Source organism: Phocoena phocoena, chromosome 6, assembly GCF_963924675.1.
Source record: "Phocoena phocoena chromosome 6, mPhoPho1.1, whole genome shotgun sequence".
Lineage (NCBI taxonomy): Eukaryota > Metazoa > Chordata > Mammalia > Artiodactyla > Phocoenidae > Phocoena > Phocoena phocoena.
The window spans coordinates 110,806,843-110,824,302 of record NC_089224.1 but is presented as its reverse complement, the minus strand read 5'-3'; the positions used below and the strand labels follow the sequence as shown (position 1 = coordinate 110,824,302).

The 17,460-nt window shown below is 50.3% G+C and overlaps 1 protein-coding gene across 4 annotated transcripts in view; it reads left to right on the top strand.

The window, feature by feature from the left end:
• The first annotated feature begins 9,526 nt into the window (after positions 1–9,526).
• RAPGEF1 (Rap guanine nucleotide exchange factor 1) overlaps positions 9,527–17,460 on the top strand; it is a 139,420-nt gene continuing 131,486 nt past the window's right edge. For all 4 annotated transcript variants that reach the window (XM_065878425.1, XM_065878422.1, XM_065878424.1 and 1 more), the window contains exon 1: positions 9,527–9,587. In XM_065878425.1, the coding sequence (XP_065734497.1) occupies positions 9,527–9,587 (61 nt within the window). The remainder of the gene's footprint in view (positions 9,588–17,460) is intronic.

Here is a 17,460-nt window from a genome sequence, read left to right as displayed (position 1 = left end):
AGGCTTAGAGAGGTTAAGTGACTTGTACAAGGTTGCTTAGCAAGAAGCAGGACCAGAACTTGGACGTGGTTCTTTCTTTCTTCCAGGATCTGAAACATCACACTCTACTACCTCTCCAAACGCATGCCATAACCAAATGTAACTATTCCAGGTCATTCTCCACTGCCCAGGTTGTTGTATTTCTGTATCCTTATCTAAAACAATAGGGGATAAGGACCTGCCCTGCAGAAATAATAACATGAATGAGCAAGATATACTGACCTTGATATTTATTGCAGTTTTGTTTATAATTTTAAAAAATTGGAAACAACATGTGCGCATCAAGAAGAGGATGCTTGGGGACTTCCCTGGTGGTCCAGTGGTTAAGACTCCACACTTCCAATGCAAGGGGCGTGGGTTTGATCCCTGGTCAGGGAACTAAGATCCCACATGCCCTGCGATGCTGCCAAAAAAAAAAAAAAAAAGAAGAGAATGCTTAAATACATTCTGGTACATCCATACAATGGAGTGCTGCACAGCTGTTAAAAAGTATCAGGAAGATTTATATGTATTGGCATTAAAGATGTTCAATCTCACTATATATATACACATACATATATATGTAAAATGATAGCACGTTGGTTTTTTTAAAAAAATCTATCTATCGGTATCTCCAGTCCCATGCAGGTCCATGAAGGGGAGCATTGCTGTGCTCCAGGCAGCCATTCAGGGACCCAGACTCCTTCCATCTTCCATCCTTCATCACAGCAGAAGGAGAAGAGAGAGAGTGGAGGATCAGGTGTGGGAGATTTTTATGGGCTGGGCATGGAAGTGACAATCATTACTTCAGCCATATTCCATTGTCCACCCTTGAGCATATGGCCACTCCTCACCACAGGGGAGGCTGGGAGATGTCGTCTAGCTGTACGCCAGTAGGTGGGCTTGGTGAGCATTAGCCAGCCTCGGTTGCACCAACTGATATGTACCTTTTAAACCGATTCGTATAAAAAAAATAAGTATGTGCATGGATATATTTTTAATATGGAAAAGTCTGGAAGGATGTATTAAGCCATTCCCTCTCATGAATGAAAGGGAGACTTTCACTTTATATGTCTGTATGTTATTTTTCAAAATGATGGCACGTATTTTCTGTGATTAACACTTAAAGATTTGTATGGGACTTCCCTGGTGCTCTAGTAAGACTTCGTGCCCCCAATGGAGGGGGCCAGGGTTCGATCCTCGATCGGGGAACTAGATCCCACATGCATGCCACAACTAAGAGTCTGCATGCTGCAACTAAAGATCCCACATGCCACAACTAAGACCAAGTGCAGCCTAAATAAATAAATATTTTTTTAAAAAACCACACTAAAAGATTTGTAAAATAATATTACTTTGCTTTTCTTAAAAATGGCTTTGAGCTACAGTAATCAAGACAGCATGGTACTGGCACAAAAACAGAAATATACATCAATGGAACAAGATAGAAAGCCCAGAGATAAACCCACACACAAATGGTCACCTTATCTTTGATAAAGGAGACAAGAATATACAATGGAGAAAAGACAGCCTCTTCAATAAGTGGTGCTGGGAAAACTGGACAGCTACATGTAAAAGAATGAAATTAGAACACTTCCTAACACCATGCACAAAAATAAACTCAAAATGGATTAAAGACCTAAATGTAAGACTGGACGCTATAAAACTCTTAGAGGAAAACATAGGCAGAACACTCCATGATGTAAATCACAGCAAGATCCTTTTGGACCCACCTCCTAGAAAAATGGAAATATAAACAAATGGGACCTAATGAAACGTAAAAGCTTTTGCACAGCAAAGGAAACCATAAACAAGACGAAAAGACAACCCTCAGAATGGGAGACAATATTTGCAAATGAAGCAACTGACAAAGAATTAATCTCCAAAATATACAGGCAGCTCATGCAGCTCAATATCAAAAAAACAAACAACCCAATCCAAAAATGGGCAGAAGACCTAAATAGACATTTCTCCAAAGAAGATATACAGACTGCCAACAAACACATGAAAGGAGGCTCAGCATCACTAATCATTAGAGAAATGCAAATCAAAACTACAATGAGATATCATCTCACACCAGTCAGAATGGCTATCATCAAAAATCTACAAACAATAAATGCTGGAGAAGGTGTGGAGTAAAGGGAACCCTCTTGCACTGTTGGTGGGAATGTAGATTGGTACAGCCACTATGGAGAACAGTATGGAGGTTCCCCAAAAAACTAAAAATAGAACTACCATACGACCCAGCAATCCCACTCCTGGGATATACCCTGAGAAAACCATATTTCAAAAAGAGTCATGTACCACAGTGTTCATTGCAGCTCTATTTACAATAGCCAGGACATGGAAGCAACCTAAGTGTCCATTGACAGATGAATGGATAAAGAAGATGTGGCACATATATACAATGGAATATTAGCCATAAAAAGACACAAAATTGAGTTATTTGTAGTGAGGTGGTTGGACCTAGAGACTGTCATACAGAGTGAAGCAAGTCAGAAAGAGAAAGACAAATACCGAATGCCGTATGCTAGCACATATATATGGAATCTAAAAAAAAAAAAAAGGTTCTGAAGAACCTATGGGTCGGGCAGGAAGAAAGATGCAGACATAAAGAATGGACTTGGGGACACAGGGAGGGGGAAGGGTAAGCTGGGATGAAGTGAGAGAGTGGCATGGACATATATACACTACCAAATGTAAAACAGAGAGCTAGTGGGAAGCAGCCGCATAGCACAGGGAGATCAGCTCTGTGCTTTGTGACCACCTAAGAAGGGTGGGATAGGGAGGGTGGGAGGGAGACGCAAGAGGGAGAAGATATGGGGATATATGTATACGTATAGCTGATTCACTTTGTTATACAGCAGAAATTAACACACCATTGTAAAGCAAATTATACTCCAATAAAGATGTTTTTTAAAAAATGACTTTGAGCCAACGGAGTTTAGAAATTTAAATGTTCACTAGGGGGCAGGAGAGATGTGTGTTTTGTGTGCTTCTGCTATCTGCTAGTCGCCATTTACTACATTTCTTGCATAATTTCCTCCTTCAGCAGGCCATGTGTAACGTTTGCTGAATTGTTTAAGAAAATGACAGCACGGCTTCCCTGGTGGCGCAGTGGTTAAGAATCCACCTGCCAATGCAGGGGACAAGGGTTCGAGCCCTGGTCCAGGAAGATCCCACATGCTGCGGAGCAACTAAGCCCGTGCGCCACAGCTACTGAGCCTGTGCTCTAGAGCCCACGAGCCACAACTACTAAGCCTGCGTGCCACAACTACTGAAGCCCACACACCTAGAGCCCATGCTCCACAAGAGAAGCCACCACAGTGAGAAGCCCATGCACCGCAAAGAAGAGTAGCCCCCGCTCGCCGCAACTAGAGAAAGCCCGTGTGCAGCAACGAAGACCCAACACAGCCAAAAATAAATAAAATAAATAAATTTTTTTTAAAAAAAGAAAGAAAATGACAGCACCCAGGCCTCGCACACTGGCGGGCTTCAGCTATGGGCTCAACCATCCCATTTTAATTGGATCCTTGAGGCTGTGGTTACCTTATGTGTCGGGATTGAAAATGCGTGTGTTTCATACTAGCTTTCGAGCCCCAGAGCAAGAAGTCTGTTAACTTGCCTGAGAAAAGGCCAAAGTACCGTGAAGGCAATGTACTGCCTGCTCTGCTGGGATCAGTCTGGGAGATACCACATTTAGATCATGGAGCGATGACCCAGACATCTGTCCCCACCTTTTTGAGGATGTACGTGGACACTTCCCCAGTCTCCTGAGCACAGCAACCAGATCTGGGATTAAACCATTTGGGGGCATGGGGGAATGTGGGGGAACTCATGCTCACAGGAATGAATAACGAGCAGAATCTCAATGAAAACAAAATCACTGATGTCATCTAAAGTCACTAAAACATTTGTCTCCTCTATTTGGACTTTCCTGATCCTCCGAATCGGGATGAATACCCTCACACCCAGACAACATGGTGGGCACCCCCCACTGGAATGTTCATCATAGCCAGTCTCATAGAAGAGTTTGTTGGGGACTGAGAGTTCCACCCCCAATTCCCGTGGAGCTCCTGGAGACCAGGAACCAGGTCTTGTTTGTCTTTGTTTTCCTCATGAGGCCAGGACGCTGAGGACATGCAATCTATGTGAATGGAATGGAACTGAACTGAACAAATACAGAGCATCATGTAAAATACTGTGGGGTACCTAAAGAGAAGTCTGGGTGAGGGAAGTTGTAGCACAGTGGTTAAAACATGAGTCTGGGGGGAATAAAGTTAAAAAAAAAAAAGTGTGGAGCAGACTGACTACTTACTAGAAGTGTGTCTCTGTGTAACCCACTCAGCCAAGGGAGTGGAGAAGATGGACGTGGCTGCCCTCCTTCACCAGACCAGGAGGGTTAGACCCTAGCAGCTGTTTGGACTGTGTAACCCTATCCACCTGGCCAGCCCCAATTGGACTGGGGGTGAGCGTCTGACGGGAGCTGGGCCAATCAGATCATCTGTCTTGGAACTCAGGTTTGGGATGAGTATCCTTCATGCGTCTGGTCTGTTAGCTGAGGTGGGAGAGGAAGGGACCTGGGGGCGGCCGGATAAGGGGCCGTGTGGGCAGTTCAGGTGCCGGTGAGGTATTGCACTTCCTGCCCTTCGGTTCTACCCACGAGACACCTGCGTGCTTTCTAATAAATTCTTTTTGCCGAGCCATTATTAAATTGGTATCTGTAACATATGACCAAACAAATACTCCCTGATCTAGATCCCACCCTCCCAGGATTACTGTGAGGGTTGAAGCAGTGACCAGCCGCAAGCAGCCCTCACACCATTGCTACTATTATTAACGGACTCCACGTCCCCTTCTGATCTGCAGTAATGATATAGTGAAGACATCATCTCTGTCCTCAGGGAACTGACCATGTGGTTGGGGAGTTCAGGCGGGTACGTGTGAAGTGATTGTCAACAATCCAATCTGAGATGAGCCCTGGAGCCACCAGTCTCCTTTGGCCGTTTTTATTTATTTGTTTATTTTTGGCTGTGTTGGGTCTTCGTTGCTGCAAGCGGGCTTTGTCTAGTTGCGGCGAGTGGGGGCTACTCTTCGTTGCGGTGCGTGGGCTTCTCACTGCGGTGACTTCTCTTGTTGTGGAGCACAGGCTCTAGGCGTGCAGGCTTCAGCAGTTGTGGCTCGTGGGCTCAGTAGTTGTAGCGCACGGGCTTAGTTGCTCCGCGGCATGTGGGATCTTCCTGGGCCAGGGATCAAACCAGTGTCCCCTGCATTGGCAGGGGGATTCTTAACCACTGTGCCGCCAGGGAAGCCCCAAAAGCCCCTTCTTAAAAAGACTCTCTTAGCAGGCTCCTGGCCACCTTGCTGTCCCTTCCACCGCGGATTCTGCAGAGCTGTGTAGTGGTCATCTGGTTCATCCTTCGCTGGACTGTTGGGAGAGGGCCCAGAAGCACCCTTGCAGGTACTGATTGAGTTCCTTCCCTGTGTTGCTGCCACGTACATAAGCCAGACATGGTCCTAGTACTAATAATGTTTTTCATTTTCTGTATCTTATGATGTGTTTTTTTTATATTGAAATTTTATTTTTATATTTACTTATTTATTTTTAATTGAAGTATAGGTGATTTACAATGTTGTGTTAGTTTCAGATGGGCAGCGAAGTGATTCAGTTACACACACACACACACACACACACACACACACGAGTATAGTTCCCTGGGCTATGCAGTAGGTCCTTTTGGTTATTTATTTTATATATAGTAGTGTATATATGTTAATCCAAAACTCCTAATTTATCCCTCCCTCTCCCCCTCCTCTTTGGTAACCATAAGTTTGTTTTCCATGTCTGTCTCATGAAGTTTTGACATCTTAAAAGTCTTGCTGACTTGGGAGAGTCTAGCCAATTCTTAGAGATAGGTGAGGGAGCACACCTTTCATATGCAAACCAACCCATCCCCAGTCACCTTATGAGAGGACATGCCTGCCTTCATATGGTTCTCTAATTTCTTGTATCTGTTATATAACTCTCACACACCACACCAATATTTCCTCTGCCCTAGGTTATCCCAGGGCCAGGCAACTAGAGTGCACCCCTTTTTCCAGAGCCCATTGGAATTATTCACACTAGTCAATCCTAAACTGTTTACCCTGCCCTGCCTTGCCTTTCCTGAAAAAAAAACCAATAAAGACTCTGTCCTAAGCTTTCCTCTCACTCCTGCTTCTGCCTCCTGACCACCCTGGTGCTCCCCAGGTGGTCCTGCATGGTGTGGTGTGCCCCCTTCTCTCAGGAAATGTAAGTAATAAATTCTCCTCTCAACGGCATTGGCCTCTCCTTGTTGTCACTCAGTCACCTCCATAAGTTAAAATCCCATGGGTACAAATGAGACAGTCTGTGCTTGTAGGAGCTCACAGTGTCCTGAAGGGGACAGACGTTAAACAGATACAAGAAATTAAAGAACTATATGGAGGTGTGTGCTATCAAGGAGACATATAGGATTCTGCAAGGCTCTTAACCCTCCAAGATGCCAAGATGAATGTCCATGGATTTTGCGTCATCAGCATCTCTTCCCCAGATATTGCTTTGAGCATCACCCGTCCCCACTCCCAGTTGCTGGTTCTGTGGCATCCACTCCCCATGTTTCTTGCATTTGGTGCAATTCTCAGGCCTGGCCGATTTATGCACCCTACTCCCCCACCCCCCACCTGCAGTCATTGGCTCAGCAACAGGCATGTGACTCAAACTAGGCTAAGGAGAGTCAGCTGGTACCCAATTCAGCCACTGCACAGAGAGAGATCAGTTGGGAATAGAGCCAACGCAGAGGAGTAATGTTGTAGTTTCAGAGCCTAGAGGTAGCTGTTGGTCCTGGCTGTAACCCTGGTTTGCTAGTTATGATGTCCAACAAACTCCCTTTTTGCCCTGACTGAGCTTAACTGGGTTTCTGACAGTGAAATCAAGCATCTTGAGCAGTACAGGGAACTGGCCCTAATGGGGCGGGGGCGGGGGGGTGTCAGGGAAGGGTTTCCCGTAGAAGTGGCAGTTAAACTGAGAAGTGAAAGATGAAAGATTAGCCAGGTAGAGAGGAGGGAGAGAGCATATTCTAGACAAAAAGAGCAGCATGAGAGAAGGCTGTAAGGTAGGAAGAACAAAGCTGTAGGAATCTGTTTGCTTTCATTACCTTGCATGTGTTCTATTATAGCTATAAACACCTTTGATGAATAACCTTTATTACGTAAGCTCCATGACCCTTATTAACAGTAATGTCCATTTATAAAGTACTCTTTTAAAAATTATTTTTTTATTTATTTATTTTGGTTGTGTTGGGTCTTAGCTGCGGCAGGCAGGCTCCTTAGTTGCGGCTCACTGGCTTCTTAAGTTGTGGCATGTGTGCTCCTTAGCTGCAACTCACCGTCTCCTTTGTGGCATGCGTGTGGGATCTAGTTCCCTGACCAGGGATCGATCCTGCGTCCCCTGCATTGGAAGGTGGATTCTTAACCACTGCGCCACCAGGGAAGTCCCTATAAAGTACTTTATTGTTTGAAAATGTCTCGTCATTTGATATGTCATGATTTATTGAATATATTTGGTTCCACTCTTAACGAACCCCTGACTGGGCCTACTATTCAGACTGATTTTCTGCTTTGCACCCAGACTTTTGGACCTAAAAGACTGACTCAGAAGCCTAGAAGGATTGGGGACGGCTTTGGGAGTGGTGGGGGAGGTAGTCTGGGGCCAAGGGCCAGTTTTGCCTGACGATGCAGCTGCCATGAGAGCTGAGCAGTGCGGCTCTGGCTCAGAGCAGCCATTCATCAGCTCGAAAAGAGAGACGAATTTGTCAATCTTTGGCTTTGCCTTTGACCCCTAGAGAGCTGGAACTGAGGACTCTGGAAATTTGGCCGCCACCCAGGGCCAGCTCTCAGTTACAGAATCAGCGAGCCCGCCAGAGTGTGCCGGCAGATGCGAACAGGAATCTCTGCAACGTCAATTACCTTTCCTTCTCCCTCCACCTCTTCCAAACCCTGTTCCCATCACCAGATTATTTGAGGGAAACAGGAGGGAAAACCGAGTTTGTTTTGTGTCACTTCTTTGCACTCCATCTTGGGCCAAGAATAGCGAGCAGGGGGCAGGATGTGAACATCCCTTGTGTTACTAAAATTTGTTGTTATTTATACTTGCATTATATGATTTAACTTTGACTCCCCAAGTTACAAACTCTTTGGAGGGAAGAATCGATCGTGCACATTTTTGTAGGACCCATAGCAGCTCACACAGTGCCTAGCCCTAAGTAGGATCTTTGATTCTTAAACCAATGACTTTTTCTGAACTCGTCACCATGCTAGAAAAGGCCCACAGCTGAGACCCAGGCTGGAGGATAGCCTGGTCCCCATTTGGGGGTCAAAAGAGTAGAGCAGGCAGGGGTCGCTGTGTCCTAATGGGTTGGACCCAGACGTTGGCAGGGAGACTCTGGGCCTCTGGGGACACTGAACCTGCAGGGGAGTCTGGCCCAGAGCTGGCCAGGTGGCTCCTGCCGTCAGGGGCTGCTGAGTCTCAGGTAAGGGGACAGGTCAGGTCAGTCCCCGGCCTGGAGCCTCTGGGAGGGCAGGGAGCACTGGCCAGGTGACTCAGCCAGCAGGGGCTGCCGAGACCCAGATGGAGGAACGGAGCGGGGATTGGTCCCAGGCCTTGCCATGAACTATGGCCCATCAAGGGGCTCTGAATCCTGGGTGGCATCAGTCATAGGCCTGGCATGGAGGCTAGAGTTTGGGTGGGAGCTCTGTGTTCCAAGTTGTTAGGGGGCATGCCAGGCTCTGGGCAGGGGAGGGCACTGAACCCTGGATTGGGGTGTCAGTCCCAAGCCATGGTATGGAGACTACAGGCCAGCAGCGGGGGATGGGGGGAGGTGGCTGAGTCTTGGGGGAGTCTCGGTGGCTGGCTTTTAGCCAGCAGGGCAAGCTGAGTCCTGGTTGGGATCAGACTCAGGCTTTGAGCTGGAGACTCGGGTTCCATGGCAGAGGAGGCTGAGTCTGGGGTGGTGTCCAACTCCAGGCCTTGGCGTGGAGGCTCCGCGCGGGCGGGGGACGCTGAGTCCCAGGTGCAGGCCGGTTGTGGGGGGTGGGGTCGAGGGGGTGGGTCCCTCGCCCTGGCTTGGAGACTCCGGGCCGGCAGGGGGCGCTGAGCTCGCGGCGGCGCGGCAGCCGCCCGGCAGGTGGCGCTCTGGCCGCGGCCGAGGCCAGAGGGCGGGCGGCGGCGGCGGCTGCGGCGGCGCGGCGGCCGGCTCGCGGGCCCGGGGAAGCGGCGGCGGCGGCGGCGGCGGCGGCGGCGGCGACGGCGGGAGCGGAGGAGGCGGAGCGGCGGCGGCCCCGGGCGGGCTGGGGCGCCGCTGGCCGAGCGCACAGGCCGCGGCCCGCGGAGCCCGCCATGCCGGCGGGGGTCTGAGGCGCGGCGAGCCAGGGCCGAGGCGAGCGGCGGCCGCGCCGGCCTGTGGCCCCGCAGCGGCCCGGCACGGGCCCGATGAGCGGCGGCCTCGGCCTCCGGCGCAGCCCGGAAATGTCCGGCAAGATCGAGAAAGCAGGTGAGGCGCGCGGCCGGCGCGGGGCGGCCCGTGCCCGGGGCGGGCGGGCGGCCGGTCTCCCGGGGGCGCGGGCCCGTCGCCGCGCCGGGAGCAGAAGTGAAAGCGCCGCCGGGCCTGCCGGGGCGCATCTTGGGCGGGCGGCGGGCCGGGCCGCGCGGCGCTCCCCGGGGCGCACGGCCGGCGGGGGCCGGGGTGCCGGCGCGCCGGCGCAGGGCCCCGCGGCCGGGCCGCGCGGTGCCCGCCGCTCGGCCCGCGGTGTGAACTTTGAGACAACGGCTGGGACCGCGGCCGCGTGCCCGAGTGGCCCGGCGGCGGGCGGTCGTCTTTCAGGCAGTGAACAGAGCAGAGCCATAAAATGTGTCATTTCTGATGAGCCTCGAGTTTATATTTAACCAGAAGTATCCACTTCGGAGGCTTCAAAGGAAGTGGGCAGGATGTGTCTGGGCGTTTTCAGGGCGCGGGGGAGCTCTCCTCTGGTATCAAGCTGAGCCCTGGAAGCGGGGCTTGTGGGGAGCCGGTTGGGTTGGGGGTGGGTTAGAAGTCTTGATGCCAACCCCATCCCTTTGTGTGCTCCTTAGAAATCTCGGAGCCTCGCCTTCCGGTTAGCTGGGTTTTGCTCAGACGGGCAATGAGAGTCTCCAAAGATTCTACTCGGGCCGTGCATCTGAGGCCCAGAGCTTAATTAGCGACACCTTGCAGGGCGCATCCTTGAGTCGCAGGTGAGGGAGGCGGGCGGTCCTGGGCTCCCTAGCGGGGACATCACTGGTTGTCATAACTTGGTACCTTGTCAGCCAAGCTTGGCAGCCAAGCTGTGGAAGGTGGGAGCTTAGGGGGATGGATAGGGGGAAGGTTACACTGATTTTGGAAGTTGCTGGTTTCCCAGGTCGAACCAGGACACTTTTCGGAGAGGCGCCTCGGAAGTGGACCGAGCCGGCCGTGTAACTTGCAGGCTGTGGCTTGAGCACAGGAAGGAGATTTTCGTCGCCTTCTCTGAGGGTTTTCTGTGTATCCGGCTCTGTGCTGAGCCCCTTAAACGTATGTCTTATTAAATCTTCGTAGATCCTCTGTGACAGAGAACGTGGTCCCGGTTTTGACAGGGTTGGGGGCTCAGTGGCTTCCCGTAGGCCGCCCAGCCGGAGGACAGCGGGCCGGGCCCTGATGCCCTGCTCTCTGAGCGGAAGCCTGGGTGCCCTCCTTGGGGGCAGGGCCCTTGGCTTCAGGTGCTGCTCCGTGGGTATTTCTGTCACTGTTCTTCAGGCCCAGGGTCGTGTCCAGTGACCAGGAGTTTCCTCCCAGCGCACATGCCGTTCCAGAAATACCTCTGGTTAACATGTGCAGTGTTTCTCAGGATGCGTCGTGTCTCTGAATGGTATTGATGGGAAACTTGGCTGGTTTATTTTCAAAATAGCATTAACAGGGTTTTGTCTAATTATGAGGGTAATTGAAAAATTTGTAAATCACGGAAAGCCAGAAGAGCACAGTGAAAAGCACCTGCCACCCCACGGGCTGCTTTCCACAGCTCAGCCCTCTCAGATGAGCTGTCACGTGCATCCTCTACTCCCTGGAGAAAGGAGGCCTGAGGCCAGTTCTTTTTGGCCCAGGTTATCCCTGGGCACCTCCATCTGCCGGGGGCTGTAGTAGATGCAGAAGCCAGGGGTGCCTGCCTTCGGAGAAGCTTGTCTGTGGGTGGGAGAGCTGGCCCCAGCATCACCCCTGGGCTGCCGGGCCTCGGGAACTGTGGAGCAGCAGGAGGCGGGGCCCGTGGGCACAGGTGAGGGGTGGCCTGTCCGCTGAGGGCATGGGGAAGGCTCTGGAGGAGGGCGAGTGTGCCCCACTTGGAGGTGGGGGAAGAGGCCAGGCAGGGGTTGTGGAAATCTCAGGAGGAAGATGCATGTGGGGGGAGGCGGCTGAGCTGAAAGCGCTGAGGTTGGCAAGACCAGAGACGGCACCTCACGTGGAGCGAGCGGGAGGTCTGTCCTTCTAGCGTAAGGTCTTTTGCTGTGATTCACACACAACTGTCAAGGAAGCCTGGGACACTCTGGAATGAGGGGTACACCTTCTCAGTGGTTTCTGCTGGTCATTGTGGGTGGCTTTCAACTTTGCGTTTTGATGAGATTTCCCACTCGGTTTCTGTTGGAGTTTTCTAAATGGACCTACCGTGAAGTCACCGCAAAGTGTTTCTTAAAGGAGGGCCCTTAGGTGAAGTGGCGCCTCCTGTTAGCAGGTGAACAGTCTTTGGGAAGTTATAGAGCCTGACACCCAGCCAGTGCTCACTGTTGTTAGGTTTCGCTATTTTCTGTTGACTTGAGCAGAAGAGTTGCTTACATGTGTTCACAATCTCTTCCCTCTGATAATAGGACCAGTGCTTTCACTTCTCAGGGCTTAAGGGAGCCCAGGTTTTTTGAGTGTAAAAGAAAACTTTGTGCATCCCTTACAGCCCTAGACTCTTGCCCATCCTTCCCACCTGATACCTCTCGTGAGCCGCAGCCTCTTCAACCTCTGGGGGGGATCTTTTTGAATCTGTCGTGCTGCTTTTCAACCTGTTTACTGAGCAGTGCCTGCCTGGGATGGGGGTGTCATACATACTGCCCTCCTACGAGGGCCTACCCTTCTGTAGGGACCAGATTGGCTGTCTTCGGTTATCTGCTCTGGGCCCAGTGGGGGATGAAGACAGTCTGGGTTCCAGAGGGTGGCACAGGATCAGCTTGCTAGCTGGTTGGGCCAGTCCAGTTAGGCTTGGTGGAGAAGGGTTGAATTTGAAAGGCCAGGAAGAATGCTGGAGTGGAGGGGGAGGCTCCTTGGTGTCTTCCAGAGATAATGGGGAGTTGGGGAGTGAGTGGAGCCAGACAGATTAGGGAGCTCCCGGGGTGAGCTTTCAGGCAGGCCTGGCAAGAAGAGGCGCTTCCCTGGGAACGAAGAGGGACTTGCTCTGGAGGACCCACACTGGCGAGAGATGTGTGCAGTGCTGAGGCCGCTTTGGAGGACCAGTGAACCTGGTTCTGGCGTGTATGCAGTTATGGTGGGTCTCAGTGTGTTCATGCTTACTCCCAGTAAATGCACTAAGTGGAGGGAATTGAAGCCTTAATGCTTCTGGAGCTGAAACACCTCTCTTGCCTGGTGAACAGAGGTGACAGACTGGTGGCTGTGGGCTGGGTTCAGGCAATAGATGTGTTGTGTGTGATCCATACATGTTCTTGGAGAAGAAAGAAAGAATTGATGGTCAGTATTTAACAATCAGGAAATGACTCACAAAGCTCAGGTTTCTGGTTCTTTTGGAAAATGAGCAGCTCTAGTAACCCTGGGCACTTGTTCCTACGAGGCCACTGTGGCGGGGACCTCCCACTCCTGCTGCCAGCCCCAGCGCTGATTCCTGCTTCCCACTTGGACTGTTGACGTTTGAGTTTGCATCCCTCTCCTTGCAGAAATCACTCGTGTTTGTGTTTGTTTGCTTTCTATCTGGACTTTGAAGTCTTTGCCCCATTCCTTCATGGATTCATTCTTTGCCCCATTCCTTCATGGATTCATTCTTTGATCCCCTTGCTTGGCACTGATCGAGCTCCTGCTGTCCGGTGCTGTGCAAGGCTCTGGGAGCCGGCGGTGACCTCGGCGGGCATCATGCCGCCACACAGGCCCTTACCTCTGGCAGTGTGGGGAGAGCTGGGGGGGTTACAAGGGATCCCATCAGACTCACGGTGGGAGCTGCCTCTGTGAGGGGCTGAGATTTTCAGGTGAGCCGTTAGCTGGGTGCAGCAGGGGGCGTAGGGAAGAGGCGGCCTCAGTTTCACCGGTTGTACTCGTTAGAGAGTCTCAAGTGCTCATTCCTCAGTTCATTTATCACACAGTTTTTCCAGAACCTCCCAAAGGCCCAGAGTTTCTAGTGCTTGGGATACAAGAAAGATTTGTGCTTCCTGGGCCATACCGTCCAGCTGGGGCAGACAATAAAAGTAGATGTCATGAAGATATAAATTCCGCAGGTTTTTCTATTTGTTTGTTTGGGGGGGGTTCTTTCCCTGCTGTGTATTTCCCGCAGACCACTGGGAGTCTGTCTAGGAGTTTCATCAATTACCGAACCCTCTGGCCACTCTCTAGGCCCCCTGTGGCCTCAGGCTACTCCGAGGGGCTCAGCCAGTGCCCTGCCCAAGGACGGAATAAATACGGTGTCTCAGGCTCAGGTGCTGTGTATTTCAAATGTGTGAAGATGCTTCCATTATAAATTAAAATGAAAAATTCACACTGTCTGCTGTCACAGTAACTTTTTGTCATTATGTATTTTCTCAGAACAGATAAAAAGTACAAGTGCAGCCTGTCACACGAGGCTGCACATCTTTGGCCTAGGAAAGAGGCCTTGTAGATCAGCGGTTACTGTATTTTGATCAACTTAAAACTCCTCTCAAATTTGACACTTCCTTTTTTTCCCCCACAATTATCAATCTTTGTGCTCAAAATGTATCCAGTCAATAAATACAACGTTCTCATGGCACCTGCTAGTCATTCATTCCCTCACTCCTGTGGCACTTACTGCGACCCTCCACCCTCCTCGTTGGCAAACACTGTGCCGCCCTGCGGTGGCCCGGAGCCAGCAGGAGCCTGGCCCTCCTGGGCTCTCGGTCCACGGTAACATCAAGACGGTCTTGAATATTTGTGCAGTTTCTATAGTTTCCGCCTGGAGTGCATTGACAGATGATGTCATTTCAGTTGAGCCCTAAAACAAGTCCTGAGGACTAGAGCAGGGCCAGTTATCCCCGTTTTACCCTGAGGGCAGTTCAGGCCCGGGGAAGGTTGGTGATTTGCCCAGGGTCACACCGCTCTGGTGCGGTGCAAGGCAGCGGGGCACCCACCTCTGCTCCGACTCCGCCAGCCCTTTTCCAGAGCACTGCTTAGAGCTTCCCATGTTGCTGGAGACACAGTAACTTTATCTTAATTACTGTTCATGTTTCTAAGTTTCTTTTCTGGTGTTACAAAGAAAAAAAATCTCTGTTAAATTAGGGTAGGCCAAATGCAGTCTTTAGGCTGCGTGTGATACTAATATCACCAGCAGTAATGTGAGGAGATTAAAATAGCACAGGTGCAGGCTAAATATGTCTTTAAAAAGCACCCGCAGCAACCCCAGTGTTTCCTGGTCTCCTGAGCAGCTGTTGGCAGAGGTGGTTTGAATGGGATTCCTTGTAGCCAGCAGACCTGATAGGAGGCCTGTAAAGATGAGTCATGTATGAGTTTGCAGAAAAATCATCTCCCAAACCAGCCCGGATTGGAGAATGCCTTGAGCACAGGGCCGGCTGGGGCTTACCTCAGTCCTGCTGAATGTGTTCCCGTTGCCATAATAAGATGACGCGCTGGAAGGAGTAGCGGCCTGGCCGCCGCTCCGCTACCGCACCCACGCGGCCCCGACTGGGCGCCTGGCTGCCGGGACAGGTGTTCCTCTGACTTGTCATCCACCTTGCCCCAGAGGCTGTTTTATGATTTAAAAAGAAACAAACAAACAAAAACAGTTTGTGAATTATTAAGGGATCTGTCATCTTAGTTTGTGGTCATTTGTTTTAGACCATTTACGCAATTGTGACCCTGGGAGATTCGTTCCCTTTTCTGGGTCTCATTTTCTCCATCAGTGCCATGAAGCGGGGAGAGGGAGAATCTAAAATTAGTGCTTCCTTGTTTTGTTTTAAAGCATCAGGCCTTTTATAACAAATAGGAAAGCTCTTAGCCGACCGTCAATGGGGAGCACTTTGGACACAACAAGTCCTTACCGCTCAGCTGTGGCCTCTGAGGCCCCTCCTTGGATCCTCCACCAGCACAGTGTGAAGACCCACTTCCTGGATGCACTCAGCCTCCTCTTCCAAATCCGCCTTCCTTTAGGCTCTTCGTGCCTTCTCTTCTTCTAGCAGATAGTGAATTCCGTGCGAAGACCCCAGATAAACCCTTTGGATAGAACGATATTGTTTAGCTCATTCAGAAACCAAAGCCCCAGTTTGCTTTCCTCAAGTTAAAAATCAACAAATACAGTCTTAAATAGACCGTTAGCCCCTCGAGGGAGTGTGCCCGTCTGGTCCACCACGGGGTTGCCATCACTGTACCTACAACGTAGTAGGTGCTCAGAAACTATTTACTAGTGAATTTAGTTCATGTTTTTAAAGAATGAACTTAGGTTTCTGATTCCAAGTCTCAAAATCAACTTTAAATGGAGCTTCTTCTGGGTTTTGAATTGCCAATTGAGATGTTTCTTGGTAAGTTAGTAGGACCAATACTCTGATAAGGGTATGCATTTAGTTGGGGTTCTTTGTTAACCATATACATTGATCAGTGTTCTGGTGTGTTCTTCCGAAAATTGATGAGGGGGCTGAGATGAAATTCCCAGAACACTCTGTGGGGAGAGCTCTAGGGAGTGATGAGAGGCAGAGGCTCGTGCAGCCTGGATAGTCTGGAGCTCCCGTTTGTGGTGACTCTGCGTGGTTCTGGGGGTGCACAGGAGCGAAGTACCACTAGGCAGTGCTCATTCGCGTCGAGCAGTTGTGATGTTGCCTTTCATTTACAAACCACAGCACATGCCAGCTCTGCTCTGCCTGCCAATGTGACCGGCGCCATGATGGGAGGCCCTGTCTGTACTTGTTACTTTTTTCATTTGGCCTCTGAGCGTTATTTCGGACCAGCTCCCTGCACTGTCAGCTCTCTGTTTATGGGTGGTTGTACAGTACACGCTGTCTTCGAGGGGCTGGAAAGGCAGGCTGTTGGTGTTCTGCTGGCGCCCCCTTTCTTCTGTATCAGGACTCCGTAAGCAGAGTCTCTCTTGCCACTTCTTCCTCTTTGTGAGTGAAGATGCAGTGGAGAGACTTACCTAAATGGATTAGAAATCTGGCATCAGATGGTCACAGTTCCTCTTTCTCCCCACTTTTCTTTTCCAGGCTGTGGTTTGGAAGATAGACAATAGTTCTCTGAACCTGTCCTGTCCTGAAGTCTGGACTGCGTCTTCCTAAAATACTGTTACTATGTCGTAACGGCTCAGACCTTCCGTTCCCACTGGTCCCTTAAAGATGCTCTTTCTCCTTTGCTTTTCATTGGCTTGCTGGCTCCACACAGTCATTTTACTGCAAATTAAGTTTCATGATCAGGAAACTCTACCTTGCTTTTACAGTGTAGACAAAATGGAGCTGTTAAACCCAGGATGGTGTGTGGTGCCTCCTGGGCCGGTCACAAAAGGGCTGAGTTCAGGCATTTGGTGTGGACTTGACTGGACGCACACTGTGCTGTTAAGGATGGGAGCAGCCCATGGTGCCCCTGAGCAGAAGGACGGTGCTTGTAGCCTTTGGAAGAAGGGAGGTGTGGACACGGAATGAGAAGACAGGACAGCGGAAGTCCAGTGGAATGAGATGGCGCCGCATAGCCACTTAGTTGGCCCAAAACAAGCAAACAGAAAAACAAACAAAACCTCTGGCTTGCAAACAGTGGTTGTATTTATTTGCTGGGTCTGGCTGATCACGTGTGCCCTCTCTCCTTCAAGTGACTGTGAATAAATAGATGGATGCTTATGCATGGGTCATGGATTTAGCTGCTCTCAACCTCTCCTTTCAATAATAAATACAAATAAGAGTAGTAGCTAACATTCATTAAGCACTTACCACGTGCTGGTACCAGGCTCTGTTCTGTGCATTTTACACACATGGTCTCCTTCAATCCTCACAACAGGAGAAAGGTACTGTTATGTTCTCCTTCTACAGAGGACAAAACTCTGACACAGAGCTTTTCTTTTGTGCGTGGGATCCTGAGATCCAAAATAGCTGAGATTTGCCTGTGGTCATACCAAGTTGGGGCCACGACAGGACTAAAGCCCATTTGATTATGCCCCATTTATCCATATTTTCATTGGCTGTGATGACATTGG